Here is a 17732-nt window from a genome sequence, read left to right on the forward strand (position 1 = left end):
CTTGGGAGGGGGTTTTATGTGGGAGTAGTTTGTATGTTTTATTTTGCTTAATCTTGCTTTTTCTCTTAGCATTTTCAATAAAACACTTTGAAACAAGGTCGCTTTAGTCTGTTGTTATTTCAGTCATGGTCCCAAATATCTATCAATGTGAATATTGCCATGTATAGATACTTTTTAAGGCTGATTTTCTTTATACAAATAAAGCCACCATGCAGTATGTAGCATCTACCTCTTTTTTAAAAATTTAAAATCTTTAAGTGGCAAACAATGGAGCAGGGAATTAGTGTTTGTTTCTTTGTATTAAAGCAACACTGCAGCTCCAGATTTGAAAGAAACCACAACACAATAGCAGGGCATATGTTCAGTATTCAAAGCTCCAGTGTCTGTCAGCTGTGACGGCAACTGATGAAAAACCCTGTACACACAGCCAAACGATACCTACCCACAGCCAAGGTCTCGTTTCCTTTTAGCCCACAGTCAGTGGTGTATACTGTGAATGATGCATTGTGGGATGAAATAAGATGCCGGCAGACAGGAGCTGGAGAAAAACGCTTGCAACACACGGGGAGGCTGCAGCTCAGCCAATGGCAGGGTGCAGCATGCAGCAGAGGGGCGGGGAGCTGTTGGGAGCAGAGCAGAAAGAGCCAACCTACCTACATGCTTATTGTGTAAATCTTTAAAAAGCAATTAGCCGCAGCATCATCTAAACCTCACCCCCCCCTTGGCTGGGTGAAATACACATTTTTTGGGGAAATAAGTGTTCTCATTCGGCTCGAAAAAAGGTAAGTTACAGCTTTAATAATGTGAAAAAGATTGACTTGCATGTCTTTACATATTTCTGATTCGAGTTTCTTATATGATGGTGAGCTTTTTTGAATAAATATATACTGTATGTCTTAATGTATTTGGACTGGTTAGACATTCATACGGTACCGGTGCGGATAACAGCAGGCGTATTTTTCCTGAGCTCATAATTAATTGGATACATTTTGATACTTTTGCTCTCCTCATGCAGAAGCTTCTTTTATCCGAAAGTGATTTTGCCAAGTAATTTAACTCCACCTGTATCAAGTTTCGCAGCCAATCTATGCAACACTCAAGTCATCGTTCAGTTGAGAATATCTAGATAACAACACCTGAGCGTAAGTTAGGATTATGAATCAGTGCACATGATAGAAAACGCGGTGCCAAACGGCCTATCCTCTGCGTATGATTGATGTTTTTTGCGATGATCCGGCTGGCCTAGACCACCATCCCCATCACCACGTGCGGTGTTAATTTTCAGTGCAGTGAACGTGCTCCTATTTCTTTCTCCCTTCCTCACTCAGGCATCATCATCATCCTCAACCATGACTGACAGGAAAGCTGTGATCAAGAACGCCGACATGTCCGAGGACATGCAGCAGGACGCGGTGGACTGTGCCACCCAGGCAATGGAGAAGTACAACATAGAGAAGGACATAGCAGCCTACATCAAGAAGGTGAGACAGGAGGGCTGCATGGATGGATCCTCTGTACGCTCGCATCACTGGCACATGAGCTGCAAATTCAGAGCCTTTTTTATTCTCTGATCTATTTTTGTTTCAATGTGGAGAAGAGGCTCTTGTGATCAGGGCCGTAGCCAGAATTTTTTTATTACTGAGGTCACAACTCCACAAGTCCCCCTCCAACATTATGACACCAAACAGAAGGTGTTTGATTTGACAAATTTTATGGACACAAGTCGAAAATGAACCTTTGCGCATAGGTCAGCACCTTTCAGAGTGATATAAAAACAACTGACGAGCCAATAAAACAGTGAAAATATAAAGTTCATAAATCTGAGACAAATGCACAGAAAAATGAAATTATAAAATTGAAATTAAAACAATAGGCTGATGAAAAAATTACAACAAACATTCTTTTTAAATAGTTTTAAATACTTCTTTGAGTTTTATATTTAAATAAAATATAGAAAAATATTTATTTTTTTCTATTTATGTATAATCTTGATGATGTAATGGCCTTTTGAGTCCTTTATTTATTTTATTTAATTCCATTTTCTGTCAAAGGTTATTTTATATAATTTATTTATTTATTGGCCCCAAAGTAGTTTACCTCCAATTTCCTATGAATCAGAGCTTCAAATTTTTTAAAATTATTAGCAACTATTTTGATAATCAATTTTATTTATTTATTTATTTTAATGCTGGTTTTCACTTCTCAAATGTGAAGAATTAGATACAGTTTGCCATTAATGAAAGTAAATTTTTAGATCTTTGTGTTTTAGACAGCTGATTAAATAAAACAAGCAGTTTGGTCTTACGCTAATTGCCAACGGGCAGGTGGGTTTTAAGAGGTTAATTTCTGAAATTATTTGGTAAAATTTAGTTGGGAGATCTCTTACAGTCAGTCACATTAGCTGGTCGCAGGTCAGTAGCGACGGCACAAAGTGTTGAACTGAGGTCAACCGGAAAGAGCCATATTAACCCGCTGAAACGATGCATATCGCCACCTAGTGTTGTGGAGGAAGACACGTTCCCGTCAGTTATTCGATTTTCTCAATTGCATGTAAACTGGGACACAAGTCCTAATAGACGCCAATATCGATTTTTGAGCACAGCTAGATTAAACTGTGCATGTAAACGCACTGTTTGTCATGATGTGAGAGTCAGAATTGCAGTCACTGGTTCTGGATTTAATGATGGTTTTCACTAATAATCTTCTTTTGAACTTTTTCAGGAGTTTGATAAGAAGTATAACCCCACCTGGCACTGCATCGTCGGGAGGAACTTCGGCAGCTACGTCACCCACGAGACAAAGCATTTCATTTACTTTTACTTGGGCCAGGTGGCCATCTTGCTCTTCAAGTCTGGCTGAGAAGTTTCTGATGGGTGCTGAGGAGTTTTGCTCCCTGAACCTAAATCGGAAATGCACTGGTGGCTGATGTCTCCCATACACTAATAACGACATACCATAATGATGCAAACCCGGCCGTGCGCAATTGCATGGACTATACACTATTTAATATGTATGTTACAGTAAGTTTACTTTTCAATAGTTGCCATTTGAATGCAACTGAAGTAGTTTTTGTTAATGCTGTTAAATTCTAGGTTGTAAAAGATTTCAACGTGGCCCTTGATTGTATAATAAAGGAAAGCTGTAGAATGTAGTGGTGCATCTGCTTTCCTTCACAAGTGGCATTGCCAGACCCTGTTATGAGACTCCATCTGTCGGTTTAGATGGTAAAATCATACCACGTGCACCAGTTTAACAATTCATTGTCAAGATTTTAACGTGTGATCATGAAAAGAAGTTGATATTTCGGGCAAAATAGTCTTGTCACGTGATGAGTTATTTCATCAAAGGCCGTCCTTTGGTTTCCAGGAGAATAAACAGCATGAGTTCAGTTTGCTATTTTACTAATTTAAAAGGAATTATGTTGTCTGTACATGCAAATACGAAACCTTTAATGTTTTCCATTTGGATTTAAAATAAAATATTTGAGAAAAGATGTCATAAAACCCAACAAACTTGACATTTTGGAACCAACACAAGCCAGTGCATGCATTTGCAGGGATGTTCAGTTTGTCACTTTTCACTGTGAGGGAGGAAGGAGCAAATAAAGCTCACAAACACAGACCTTAAGCCTGTAATGTCCGAGTAATAACACGACAGACTGGTTACCAAAATCTCCCAACTCACCTACTGAGATTCCAGTTCTATAATCCTGTGTTTCTGCATGTTTGGAGGTTAATAACCACAATTTCTTTAACTGTCATCCGACACAAACAAAAGCTCACCTTGGAGCTGTATAATTTATTTAACTTTTGCGTGTGTAGATATTGGACTGAGCTGATGTAGAGCAGCGCTAGGAAGGTGATTTAGATAAAAACATCCGCAGTCAACTCTACCAAGGCTACCAACACCCCAGTGTTTCAGATGGTCGTGTCGTCTTGTGTGGCTCGTGATACTTTCAAGTTGCATTTATCCCCAACCTTTATTTTTGCATTGCCAGTGTACTGCTAGACACACGGGAAAGACGTTAAGAGTTCTTCTTAAAGCAACTGCAAGGAGGCGTATCTCTTGTCCAGCACACTGATTTGGGGTTTTAGTTTTGTCATGTCAGTATAATTAGTTTAAAAGGGTGATGCATAATGTTTGGGTTCTTTAAGAGGGCAGATTGAAGGGATTTAGTCCATGGAGTTGGATAACACCACACATTTATTGGTGTGTGTGACAACAATGTTTTCAGTTGCTCTCTAACATTATCCAACCATGGGTGAAATGTGTATCTCTCAAGTGTTAGCTTGGATTGACATCGAGGGAAGTCTTCCTAACTATTGTCAATGTAAACTGATTTAGTATTGTTTTCCTCTGGCATGTATTTTTGCTGTGTATATGTAGGAGCCGTTCCAATGCTGTTAAATTTGCACAAAACGTGTGCCTGTCATTGCTCTCAACTGTAACCGGCTTGAGTACAATTGCACTTCATTAGAGTTATCCAGTAGGTTGCTACAGAACCAAAATCGTATAAACTCGATAAAATAAAAATTAATTGTTGACTTATAACACTGTGGCCTTTTATTTTGTTGTTGCCCCCTTTTTTGCTGGAAACCAATTTATTGGTTGATGGAAATTAAAATAAATCGACTGCATATTTAGTCACTGAAAAGACCAAGATCAACATTTTGGGTAATATGCTGACTTGTACACCACTCTCATGTCTCTGTAGTAAATATAAAGCTAGCACCAGTAGCTTGTTAGCTTGGCTTAGCACAAAAATCGGGAAACAGCTAGATATTATATACAAACAAAATACATAGCCTATATATTTTTTTTTAATCTTTAAATAATTGAGCTTTAAAGGTGCTGGTTGGCAGATTTCATCTTGTTGCCTTTATGCTTTCCTAAGCTAACTGGTTGCTGGCTATAGCATATTTAAAGGAATAGTTTGATAATAAAGGAAACATGCCTATTTGCTTTCTTACCAAGAGTTTAAAGAGTAAATTTATGTCACTCTCGTATCTGTCCATTAAATACAAAGATGCCACCAGCCACCTAATTTAGCTTAGCATTAAGACAGGAATGCTAACCTAATTAGCTGCTAACCTGGCTATGTTCAGTGGGAACAACATATTCCTACTAGCTCCTTTAAAGCCTACTAATAAACATGTTTTGTTTGATAGTTGTTACATCTTATAGTTTGGGACTTCCGCCGCCTGAGCCGGCTAACTTCTGACCAAATCATAAAGAGGTTGTTATGCAGGGACATTTTTTTTTTTATAGATGTCCCTTTCCCAATGCCAGTTTATTGGAAACATTTTTGGCATGCCCATGGCATCATGTGAACATGGTTTGGTCACTACGAAAATAATCATCATCTGCTCACTACATCACTAGCCTGCCATATGATCAAATTTTAGGTATTTATTTAAAATGTGATAACAAACACGTATTCCACCAAACAAACAGTTAAACAACAAATTGCCAAGACAAAACCCCAACTTTATAGCAGAAGGGTAGGCTACTTTTCAACAACACCTTTACTTTCTCACACTTTACCAAGTGCACCTGAATGCGCCATGAAGTCTCCCCCCACACATGTAAGTTGGTTACAGCCGTTACAGCACGTGGACGGCGACACCGGTGTTTGGCGGTAAAAAAATAAATAAAAATGCAGCAACAGCTCTGGTGTTTTTTGGTGAAGCAGGACAGTTTTCTAGTTGTGATGTTTCTCTATCACACCTGACTCAAGCTGAGGCTAGTGAATTCCGGTAAGCGACGCTGTGCCGTCTTTTACCTGTTTTTGTGTTTTTCAGAGGCAAGTAGGCTGCAACTGGTGGTGAAAACCGTAGCATTTTAGTGTTTTACATGTATTTATCGGGACTCGGGACACCCATGAAACCGGCCGTCTAGTCCTCATAACTACTTAACAAGTAATATGTGTTGTCTAACTCTCATCTTTTACTGTTCACAATTTTTATGCTAAGCTAAGCTAACAGTTATCTTTACCAACAGTTGCTTCATATAACTGTTTTCTGTTTACTTGTCAGCAAAAAACGAAATAAGTGTACTTTTATTTCCCAAATTATCAAATCAAACTTATGCTAAACGGCAGCGTGATAGCAAATGCTAAATAGTAGCATAACAGTACCATACAAGCAATATTTAAAGTTTGCTAACATTAGCCACCATAAGAAACAGGTAATATCAAAACCATGGGAGGGTGTAGAAGCAAAACTGCTGATTGTACTGAACTCAGCAAGGCTGCCTTTAATTGCTTATGAATTAATTATTTGATATTTTTCCGAGAAGTGGCTGCTTTCTCCATTTTTATCTCCCATTTTTATTTCGCGACCCGGCCCCGGATAAGCGGAAGAAAATGGATGGATGGATGGATTTTTATTTCACTGTAGATCGAATATTTGAGTTTTGTGACTTTGCATCACATTAGACTCCCCTAAGGGTTGGCCAAAGTGTAGCCCTGGTCTTTTTTAGTTTATGGTATAAGGTCTTGTAAGATACCTTGTTTAGACACTTCAAATTTATCAGATATTATTGAAGCAGTTAGTGATGCCAGATAGTTCCTCAAATTGCATATTATATTTCTATGTACTTTCTGCAAATGGTTCACCAGAACTGCAGATTAAAAAACATGCCTTCAGACATATCCTTCAAAAGAAAATGCCATGATTCTTTTATGCATTGTACAGTTGTGTGATCTGCCAATTGTACAATAAATCACAACACAATAGACAGAATGGGATCACGGAAATCAATACAGTGCAAGCTGACCAAGCAAAGTGGATAATAAGGAGAAGAACATACTACGTAGGTTTCAGTATTTATGCATTAAAGCAGCAAGGCACACATTTTTTCTGTAATATTGAATTCACTGTGTGTTTACTGAATAACTAAGGCTCAAGTGGTTGGGTGTGAAAAACAGTCTGTAGAAACAAGTGTGTGAGACCTTCACTAAGAGTTAAGGAGCACAAACCACGTAACTGTGACATCAGTTGCTGTTGTGTTGTGCTGGTTACCCATATGGCTCAGCGAGATACTCAGCTGCTCACCACTCATCTCTGTGTGTGTGCATTCAAGTCATTCCTTTTTTGATTACCACATATTCTCAGTCATTTCTTAAAGGTTAACTTTACTGATTTTACAAGTAAAATTTTGCATAATGGATTACTACCCTATGGCAGCATTTTGCTGCCACTTGAGTTGGGTCAATTTCCTGTTTCATCAGTCTGGTCTGATGTACAAGCCTAAAACAGTTTGATTTTATGCCAACTGGCTGAGGCGCTATAAATCAAACTTGTATTACAATGATTTTAACATTGTACAATACCTGGGCTGGCTGAAGAGGTATATTTATTGACCTTGTTCTAATGTGTGTCGCAAGTAATTCTGGCGATAACTAAATTGTGACCAGTCTTTGTTAAATATCTCTCTTACAAGGCCGCCAACATTATTGGAGTAAAATACTGCATGGCAGGAGTACCACTTAAAGTCAAAAGCATCACAAATCTGTTATAGAAGGGCATTTGGAGAGAGCAGACATCCACTAATGCAGAACCCTATCCTGCAATTCTAACAAAAGAATTAAAAAATCAGTCATTCTTCCTATCACCAAGTTTCATGGAAATGATGACAGTACTTTTTCTGTAATCCCGCTCAAAATACGGACAAACTGAATAAAAATATACCCTCCTTGGTGGAGGTAGATATCAGCCACTTGCAGGCAAATAACAATGTTGCTTCCGTGTTGTCCAATACTAATCCTTGTACAATTGTTTCTTTTGCAATCAATGCTGCACAAACTATTGGCATCCAACAATGTTCCAGCTAGAGCCATGTTTAAAGACTACATTTCAGTCATAAGTAAACCTTCAGCCAGCACAGGCTGTTGGCATGGAATGTGTGTACACATGGCTGTAGACAACAAACAGAAACAGAAGTTGGACCTCAGTTTCAATCAAGATATTATGTGTCAGGATAAGGGCTGACATGATGGTGTACATTACAATGCGATGTAATCATAGAAAACAACACATTTTTATGTTTTCCTTCAGTACAGCCTACAATGTCATCATCATATGAGATGTTTTGTTTTGTTTCAATGTCACCGCTGGTTTTCATTGACAAAAAGCAGCTTGAGTAGAGTGTGTCATGTTTTCAGTTTGTGCCGAAGTTACGTAATGTCTGTAAGTGGAAATCTGTAGAAACAAGAGCACGCAGAGCCAGTAGCGCTGAGAAAGCAGACAAATTAAAGGACAAGTGACTAATGAATAATTTCTAGAGACAGACTGAGGTCAAACGGGGTGAAATGAGACACTCTGAGGAGTTAACTGGAACACTTTGCCTAAATATTAGAAAACGCTTTTTGCAATTCCCACATCTACATAGTTTTGAAGCGGGAAGAAAATCCTTTTAACACATTTATGTCATGGAAATCTCTGGCAGCTCCCTTTTCAGTGAGTGAAATAAATAAGAAATCAAAGCTTTTCTTCAGCCTGTCTCACAGAAATACTCGATAATGTACAAATACAAGATGTATTGGAGTTGTGTGTTTATTCATTCACACTTTAAAATAAGTACATCAGAGGCTTTTCTGCTTTTTCTTCAAACCTTCACCGATGTGTTGTACTCTTGTTTTTCCCATCAGCGTCTCCTCCCCCTCCACATACCTGCCTGCCTCTCTTTCATACTGTAGCCTCTGGCTGCCTCCATCCATCTTCCCACACGGAGCTGTAATTCATGGTCAGAGCACATTCACACTTAGACCGCGCAGATAATTGACTGGATGATGGAAATTCAGTTTATGCGCCTGAACTGTGGCTTTAAATCTTACAAATGACAAAAAGTGATCACTCTGTTTATGGTTTGTTTAGTTGAAATGTTCATGTTGTGAAGCCCTTTTTCTAACTGCTAACTTTATATGTAATCCAGCTCCATCTCACACTGCTCAGTTCCCATCAGACTGAGAGATTAAGCTCATTTAAATCCAAAGATCCTTTTTTTGGACATATTTTCTATCCTTTTGCTCTCAAATGGCTCTACAGCTCTTCGCATGCTGGGTCTGAAAAACATCGCAATAACCTGAATTGCACCAAACACACTGTTGTTTTGGCTCAGGCCGAAAATACCCTGCTGCTTTGTTCCCCTTCTCATTGATGTGGTGAATGTTTGTGCTCTGCAGATGCCTCATAGACTGTGAGATGACCAGTGGGCGGACTTAACACCGGCATAACAAGGAGGCAAATGACTCAGACTCAAACATCAGGGATATCGATAAAAAACAGGTGCCACATTTATATGTTAATGGCAGCAACATGGACCACCAGAGCAACATGATGTGTAGGTTGATATACATGTGATTTTTGTTTAAAGGGATTCACTTTAAAAGTAGCACTGCATGAAAATCTGTGTTCCTCTTTAGTCATCACTACTGGGTGTTTAGGGTTTCATTCAGATTTTTAATACAAATATGAGAATGAACACTTCCTTTTTCTGAATGTAATGTATATACATTGTATACTGTTAAATATTTGAAGCTGAATTAACATACAGTTGTGAATGCTGTAGAAATTCAGTACAAAACTCAGACACAAAATACCACAAATTTAAAAAACATTGAAATTAAATATTGCCTTGTGTGTGTATATATATATATATATATATATATATATATATATATGTATATATATATATATATATATATATATATATATATATATATATATATATATAATATAGCTACAGAGCTACAGCCACAAGTCTATTTGTTTTAAACCTGGACAGTTTGAGTTCATACTCGTCAGTACATAATCCTAAATCCATCCCAAAAACACAAATTAACTGGTTTATAAGCATACTCATTTATTCCTTAAAGGTCCATATTGTAAAGAGTGGGATTTATTTTCCTTATAAAGCAGGTCTAGTTGCTATATAAATACTGTAAAACTGCTCGATTCACAGAAAAATGCACACAGCCCGTATTCAGAAACTGACTTTAAACTAGTCGCCATGACATTGGTAAAATTGTGTTCTCACAAAGTGCTGCTATATGGAGTGTTTTTGGAGGGTGAAAACAGGTATATTCAGAGATACAATGTGAGGAAAAACAATTTATTTTCGCTTGTAAAGATGTATTTACAGAAACTAAAATACAAGTATAAACCTGAAAATGTCCCCTTTAATTCAGATTTGCCTGTTTCATCACATCTACAAACACTAAAGCACTGCAGATCAACAGTAAAGATATGAGAAACCAGATGGGAGGAAAGAGGAAATCAGACGCATTATTTTTTTCTTCTTACATAATATATATGACTGCATTACACCTGTTAAACAACAGCATTACATAACTGCTCACCCTAATGCAATGATTACACTGAGCATTAAAGTAATAAATACAGTAGTATGTGAAAAAGGGTTGTGCCAAAAAATTCCAGCCTTTTAAAATGTTTTATTTGTTGTGATTTAAATTATTTTGTTGAACATATTGTGACATTAATTGTCTTGAGTAATTTGATTGGCGCTGCACAAGCTCTCACTGAATGCACTTCCACATTTTGACCACAAGAGGGAAACCTTTCTCTTTATAACATACCCCTTTGTTTCTCTCTCTCTCTCTTTTTGTTTGTGTGGGAGCCAGTGGGATCAGTATTGCTCCAAACTTCAGTCTAAAGCTTTACAATACTTTCTAAAGTAGTCAGACTAGACAATAGATTTACAGCTGCAGTGAGTCAGTTATACAATGACAATAAGCACAATATTTTGTCGCAGAAATTCAGCTGAATGCTTGATTGATTAAACACGAATGAGATTTTGGCAATATTATATTTGTTGTGGCAGTCTGTAACATCTCCTGTGTGCCAATAGAGAATTAGCAAACCAAACATTTTTATCTTTTTTTTCTTTCTGTGTAAATGGCCACACACTATTGTTGATTAGTCTGTTGATCTCAATTAATTTTTTGGCCTATAAAATTGTCAGAAAATAGGGAAAAAATGTCCATCCCACTTCACCAAAAGTCCATGTGATGTCTTTAAACGTCTTGTGATCTTCAGTTTAATGTGAGTAAAAACTAAGAAAAGCAGGATATGAGAGGCTGAAAAAAAGTCATTTCTGCATGAAAAATAACTTAAACCATTCATTAATATTCAAAAATAGCTGGCAACTATTTTTCTGTCAATTGGCTAATCTATTAGTTGATTAATGATCGCTCTACTTTCACAACTTGATCATTTGATGAGTGAGAAGTTAAAATAATGAACTGTTTGATTAGGTATATTCCATCTTTGTTAGTAAATGTAGTGCAAAAACAAGTTAAGCTAATTTGTCGGCTCATATTTTTCTTAATATGTTACCATGAACATAGATCTGACTACCTTTGGACTATCACTAAGTTATTGTCGTACAGAGAATTATTAAAGCCTAATTATAAAGCCCTAACCCCAGCACTAAAGAGAAACTACTACATCGTATTAACCATTGCTGATTAGACTGGACACAAGACAAAAATTCTGGATATGCAAACAGATGAAACATAACTTATTTTTCTTGTTTTCTTCAGAACTTGGGTGTTGCTCTGTGAGAGTTTGCATGCTGACAGTCAATGCTTTGTCCTTGCATAGGGCACCCAGAGGTGATTTGGTTCATAAATGATGGTGCCCGGTCTGCTTTGCTGCACCCAAGAGCAGTTTGTTCTAATGGTTTCATCTGAATGGAGTGCAGCCATGAAGGTCTGCATTGCAATTCAGGAAGTTGCTGAAGCAGTTTCATTAATAGAGCTTTTTTCTGAAGATTAGAAAGGGGGGCATCAGTGAGGAGGCATTTCATTGTGACTGTTGGAATAACAATGTACACATAAAGCTCATAAACACACGCAGAAACTGCTGGTGTTGTCAGAGATTAATAATCTCGCGTGCCTCAGTGTTTTTCCTAATATAAAAGCAAACATTAAAACAACATACTTATGCAAACAAGTACATAACGCTCAGTTTTAGTCACCAGATCTTAGCAAACATCCTGCATGACTAAGTGACGAGCAGGTTAAAGGTTGGCTTCCTTTCATGGGCCGCAATATTTTTATGACCTTGTCTGTGCAGGCACTACTGGAAACACATATAAGTCTACTCCTGGCAAAAGTGAACTTTGTGATTCCTAAATCAAAGATTCAAACATTCAGGTGTTTTGCGGTAATATGTGGCTGAATCAGCATCATTGTCAATAAGAAAAACCTGGTTTCTGTTGACCTAAAGTCACCAGTCTTGTCTCTCCCACAAACCATCTTATCTGAGCCAAACCCTTTATGAACCATCACCTCGTAATCCTGCACCTTTACTGCCCTCGCTGTGTGCTGCTGTCAAGGATAAGGTAATCAGCTTATCATAAAGACATGATTTATAAAACTTCTTTGATATCGTCCAAAGAAGTGGTCTCATTTTCTATTTATCACCTTTTTATATGAAGAAATGATAAGACACAATACTTTCTTTCACTCAGTAGACTTTTTATTCATTGTCACAGCAGTTTACAAACCAAACTTCAACATGTTCCCCATCCTGTTCATTTACCTGAATGAACAGCGTAAGGAAGGAAGGAGGAGAGGGAGACTTGTTTCGGTACTTTCTTGCCTTATCTCAGATCATATCCCAGTACTGAAAGCATGTGATGTTGGGCAATAGGGCCATAAAGCAGGGCAACTCTTTATGAGAGGGACTGTGAAACTTCACTGACTGGCTCTATAGCTGCAGGGGGGCTTCCGCACTGCAAAAAAATGTTTGCTATAGCAACATTTTGTCCTTATATTAAAATCTTAAAGTCAATGGACAGAAATAATCAATTTGTAGTTGTTTTATTTCAACAAAAATTTTGGTATCTTGTGGCAAGATAAAGGAAAATGACACAAAAAGTTGATTTGCTCTAAATAAAATCCATGAGCAGGTTTTACTCCACTTCCTTTAAAAAACTTAAGTTACTAAGACATTTAACTAAGTTCTTTGTTGTTTTTATTGTTTTCTTGCACACTTTGCTACCTTAAAACTACAATTATTCATCAAATCACAAATTTTAATAATTAGCACAGAGCTCATTGACGTTTTGTTCCGAATTTGCAGTTAATACTAGTACGTATATACCCAAATGTTATTAATTTTGTATCAGTGCTTATTATATATAATATTTTTGTATTGTATTGAGGTCACAGCGGTAAGATATTTTTTTTAATACTGGAGTTCTGTTTTTCTTAGTTGATCTTTACACTGAACACAGCTCTGCTTAGCTTCGTATAGTCTCGTTAACTTGATTTAATCTTACGTTTGGTTTAGTTTATTTTAACTTAATTTTAGTTTAGCTTATCTTTACCTAGTTTCTATTGACTTAACTTTTCCTGATTTAGTCTAGTGAAGTATATCTTAGCCTTCTATTATATCTTGGTTTAGTTTTAAGATTAAGATTCATTTTTGCTTTAGTTTCATTGAGTTTAGTTTAACTGGATTTAGTCAGTTTAGTTTAGTTTAGTTTAGTTAATCTTAATTTTTTGTAGTTTATTTGTCAGGAAATGCTCATTAATATACTATTTTGAACAAATTACCTGATGTTAAACTTATCCATTTCACTTGTAATGAATAAGTTTAATTTTCTACATTAAAACCTTGATCACTCTTGATTTACCATATTTTAGTATTCCCCATACCTAAACTTCTCATAGATTGGAGATGTTTCACAGCTGTGGTGACAGCACAGGTTAAAACCAGGTGAGATAAAGCTGATCCTCAACCAGAGCAGTGTAGGCGCTGTCAGACAGGTAACTGATGGGTTTAGATTGCCCTGACACAGTTTTAAAGCTGTTATAAAAGTGACTTTTTATTTGATTGCTGTTGGGTCTTGCTGTCCCTGACTCCATTCAAGGTCTATTTGAAGACAACGCAGAAACCAAAGGACAAGGGAGGAGTGTGTGTTTGTGTGTGTGTGTGTGTGTGTATGGGGGCTGGGTCCGTGCAGGGGGTTAGTTTGTGGAGGTCGGGGGGGTGCGGAGTCACACAGGTAGGGGACACTGATACAGGCGGTGGGACTGTGCAGTCACCATGTCTCAATCTACAAACCGACCCTGCATGACTGATCTTGGGCAACAGCTAATGGCCCCCAATTACAGTTTCTCTGTCCTCCAGAAAGCAGCCAGTGTGGCGTGACCCTCTGAAATGAGTCTTCCTCAAAAAAGCATGGCAACCATAGACATGTTTAGAGAATTAGAAGTCTTCTTCTGATGTTATTTCTTTATATCACGGTTAAAAAAAAATGACACAACGATACTTAGTTTAAATCTGTAACGTCCGCTTATAATAACACTTTTTTTTTTCAGTCCCTAAGCAGCATGACCATGTTGAAATCTGGTTGAAGCAAGTGAGGGTGGGAAATGAGCAGAGAGAGAGGGTCTGAGGTGGAAAGGTCAAACTGATGTTTCACTGTGAAGCCAGAGAGGGACATTTTTTTCCGACAGGATGCCTCCACTGGTCGGGGTTAATGTGGTGTTGGAGGGACAGAGATGTGCGGATGAATTAATTTTAGGGATGAGCAGAGGAGCGTGGAGACAGAGGTCCAGAGTCCGCTGGTGGTGGAGCGGTGGAGGGGAAGGGGAAGGGGGGGGTGGAGGCTTTGGAAAATGGGTTTCTGAGTGCAGATCTAAATTAAAAAATCTAATTTCCAGTCGAGATTTTTTATAATGAAAGATGGTGTTTTTATATAAAGTAACAGTTGGCTCATGACAAGAATTATGACCAGTTAAACCAAACCTTCATTTTTTTGCCATGTTAGCGCCGTGTTCAGACTGAAATATCTCAACAACTATTAGATGTATTGACATGAGAGATTCAGTGCACATTAATGGCACTCTGAGGATAAATCCTAATGACTTAAGAGATTCTCTGATTTTTCCTCTAGCTTTTTGTGAATTGTCTTGACAACTATCAGCCCAAATTCCATCTGGACTATTTGTTGATCCCTTATTATTTCATTTAGTGCCAATTTGTTTGTGACCAAATTTGTGCAAAACCAATGTCATCAGTCTCAGCTTCCTGTTGTTAGCATTCAGCTCAAAGCCCAAGGCCAATACAAGTTTTAAGTGCCTTCAACCTGCGTTCTTCCATATGGCCAGCAGGGGGCGACTCCACTGGTTGTAAAAAGTCAGATTGTAAAGAAGTCTATGAGAAGATTGACCTACTTCTAATTTGATCTATTACCTCAGTGAACATTTTCCTATTAAGCAATGAGTTTATAGACTCAGTTGCTAGTTTATAGTCTTCAGTACAGCATGATGTTAGTCTAAAAATTTGTCTAATTTTGAGCGAAAAACACATCACAGAGTGCTTGCTTTGTGATTGAGTCGCACACACCACGACCAACTTACCCAGGACTTTCAACTGGGAGGCTCGTGTTCTGTTGTTTGAAGTTATGTCTTGAAATAGTGTTTTGGGACTCTAATCCTGTTTTGTTTTTTTATTTTTTATTTCCCCCCAAGTGTTTTCAAAGGGTGACCAATTTTTCGCTATTGCATTTATATTTGAAATTTAGATGTGATGACAAAGGTTTAGAGAGTCTGGACATTTGTGCTTTTCCAGCTGGAAAAGCGCTCTCAGTAAGATGTACGACCCCTGTATAGTCTATATTTCCTTCACAAGACCTAAAAACCTGAAATTTAGAGATTAAAATCAACAAAAAGTTGAATTACCTTGTGACCTTCTAGTGATTGAAACCACTGAAGTTTTAATGTATGTTCAGCACAATAAGTAGCTGAATCTCATCGCAAATACCATAAACAGGATATAAAGCAGTGTTTCATGGGTCTTGGTTCACAGGAATAGAGAGTCATTTCTGATGACTATACAAAGAAGGTAACTGTAGGGGCTTTAAGCAATCACAGAGGACAAGACAGACGCCATGGTTGACTGAGTGTGAAGCTTTTCTCTTTACTCGTGAAATAATAGAAAACTTGGTTCCGCATTAGGTGGCAAAGGGCCAGAATCTTAATTGTTTAAAAGCTGAGTAGAGTTAAAGGATCTCCTGTGAGACCTTTCCTATCAAAGTTCATGTTTACAGTAAAAACAGATCATACACTTACAAAAGACTGGAGCGTATCATGACAAGTTGCAACCCCAGATGAAGTTAAGACAGGTGTATTTTATTGCAAAAATAGTGATTTCTAGCTGCATTTGTCCCCAGTTTACTGTTAAATCCCACAGTATGACTTCATTTCTCTCATATCAAACTTCCAGGTAGGATGACATGAGTTACTGTAGCTCTCCTGACAATGATCCCATTTAGCTCCCTCGCAGCGAAGCCACACCAACATCGATCGCTGTATGAGGTAAAAGGAAATGTGCTGATTCCTTGAACACTCGGTTACACATTAACTGTTAACCAAAAAAAGAAATAAAAAGAGCTTATAGACTTTGACAGATAACCTGCTACTGTGTCTGTCAAACCAGGTAAATAAATTGCTGACAGAAGAAATAATCTTGACACTAAAGGTCATTGTTGCTACCGTCACATTTTTGTCTTATTGGTGCGTTTATGACCAAAATAAAGATCTGTGAGTGGAAAGCGAGAAAGAGCAGATTTCACTCATGAATTTAAGTGTCTTTAAGATATGTTTTTGAGGAGGAAGATATGAATTTGAATAGCTTCATACCAAACCATTTTTAACTCATGGAATTAATGTTTAGAGGTTGTGTTTTAGTCACTATAATGATTTGTAGTAAGGACATTAATTTAAAAAAATCATACCCAGCATTTTAATGTTGTAAATGGTCAGTGTGGAGCTAATTTAAACTGTTACATGTTGTGCAGTTGTTAATCTTAAGAAAATGCCTGAAATCACTGAAAACAGGTTGTTGAGAATCAAGTGAAGTTCATTTATATATTCAAAATAAAAACAAAGCAAAGATCATACATGACAAAGAGATATAAAAGAAGATCATACAACATAAAAAAGTAAAAATTTATATAAAAACAAAGTACTAAAATGAAAAGGATATTAATATTTTATTAACGGCAGTTATCACAATAATAATGACAATAATTAAAATTAGATCAAAGTTTAATCAGGACACAATATGACTATACATACACATCTACAGCTCCCCCATTTGAAAAGTAACAGAATGATAAACAATGTTTAAATAAAAGTGGATTTGATCGAGTAAAAGTCTCCAAATAAATGTGATTAGAAACCAGTGAGAGTATGTACCTGTGAATGCATTTTTTGTGTCACTTTTGTGTCTTTGCTCATGTTGTGTAATTCTGTGTTATGCAGGCCCGGGTAGCCGTGTGTTTGTTCTGCAGGGTTTCAGTCACAAAGTTCCACCTCTCGTGGCCACTAATGGCAGGTGTGCATGCCTCTGCATTAATCAGGGGGCTGTGAACCTGCCGTTTAATCGCAGAGGAAGCCGAGCAGGTAATTACCTTTTGAATCTCTAATTGCGCAGACAAGGAGAAAGAAAAACACCGGGCAGGGAGGCAGCGGACCACAATCACATGTAGCTGCTGAGGCTTTGGTCGTCCCTGTTTGTCCCACTGAGTTTAAAACATCTGGACACTCATCAGTGTAGGTGTGCCATCTCAGAGACGAGCTGGTGTTTGTAGGACATTATAAAGAATATGTTTGACTTTTAAGTAGTTTTATTTCTATCAGTGGTTCTGATTGAATACACTCAATGTTGTTCCTTCCTACAACTGGATAATGT

The 17732-nt window shown here is 37.5% G+C and overlaps 2 protein-coding genes across 2 annotated transcripts in view; both read left to right on the forward strand.

Annotated features, from left to right (window-relative positions):
- The first annotated feature begins 625 nt into the window (after nt 1-625).
- Nucleotides 626-4551, forward strand: dynll2a (dynein, light chain, LC8-type 2a). Its single transcript, XM_059331949.1, has 3 exons — nt 626-782; nt 1329-1481; nt 2722-4551. The coding sequence occupies exons 2-3, from the start codon at nt 1350-1352 to the stop codon at nt 2857-2859; spliced, it is 270 nt and encodes an 89-aa protein (XP_059187932.1). The 5' UTR covers nt 626-782; nt 1329-1349; the 3' UTR covers nt 2860-4551.
- Nucleotides 4552-5636: 1085 nt separating this feature from the next.
- hnf1ba (HNF1 homeobox Ba) overlaps nt 5637-17732 on the forward strand; it is a 44229-nt gene continuing 32133 nt past the window's right edge. Inside the window, exons 1-3 of the mRNA XM_059331252.1 lie at nt 5637-5756; nt 9185-9287; nt 17303-17443. The gene's annotated coding sequence lies outside the window, so the exon portion shown is untranslated. The remainder of the gene's footprint in view (nt 5757-9184; nt 9288-17302; nt 17444-17732) is intronic.

This window comes from Centropristis striata, chromosome 4 (assembly GCF_030273125.1).
Source record: "Centropristis striata isolate RG_2023a ecotype Rhode Island chromosome 4, C.striata_1.0, whole genome shotgun sequence".
Taxonomy (NCBI): Eukaryota; Metazoa; Chordata; class Actinopteri; order Perciformes; family Serranidae; genus Centropristis; species Centropristis striata.

Bases quoted from the DNA above. Each gene is read 5' to 3' on its own strand.
- dynll2a (XM_059331949.1), top strand. From the start codon at position 1,350: ATGACTGACAGGAAAGCTGTGATCAAGAACGCCGACATGTCCGAGGAC. The intron at 1,482-2,721 runs GTGAGACAGGAG...GAACTTTTTCAG, and splicing joins TAGCAGCCTACATCAAGAAG to GAGTTTGATAAGAAGTATAA.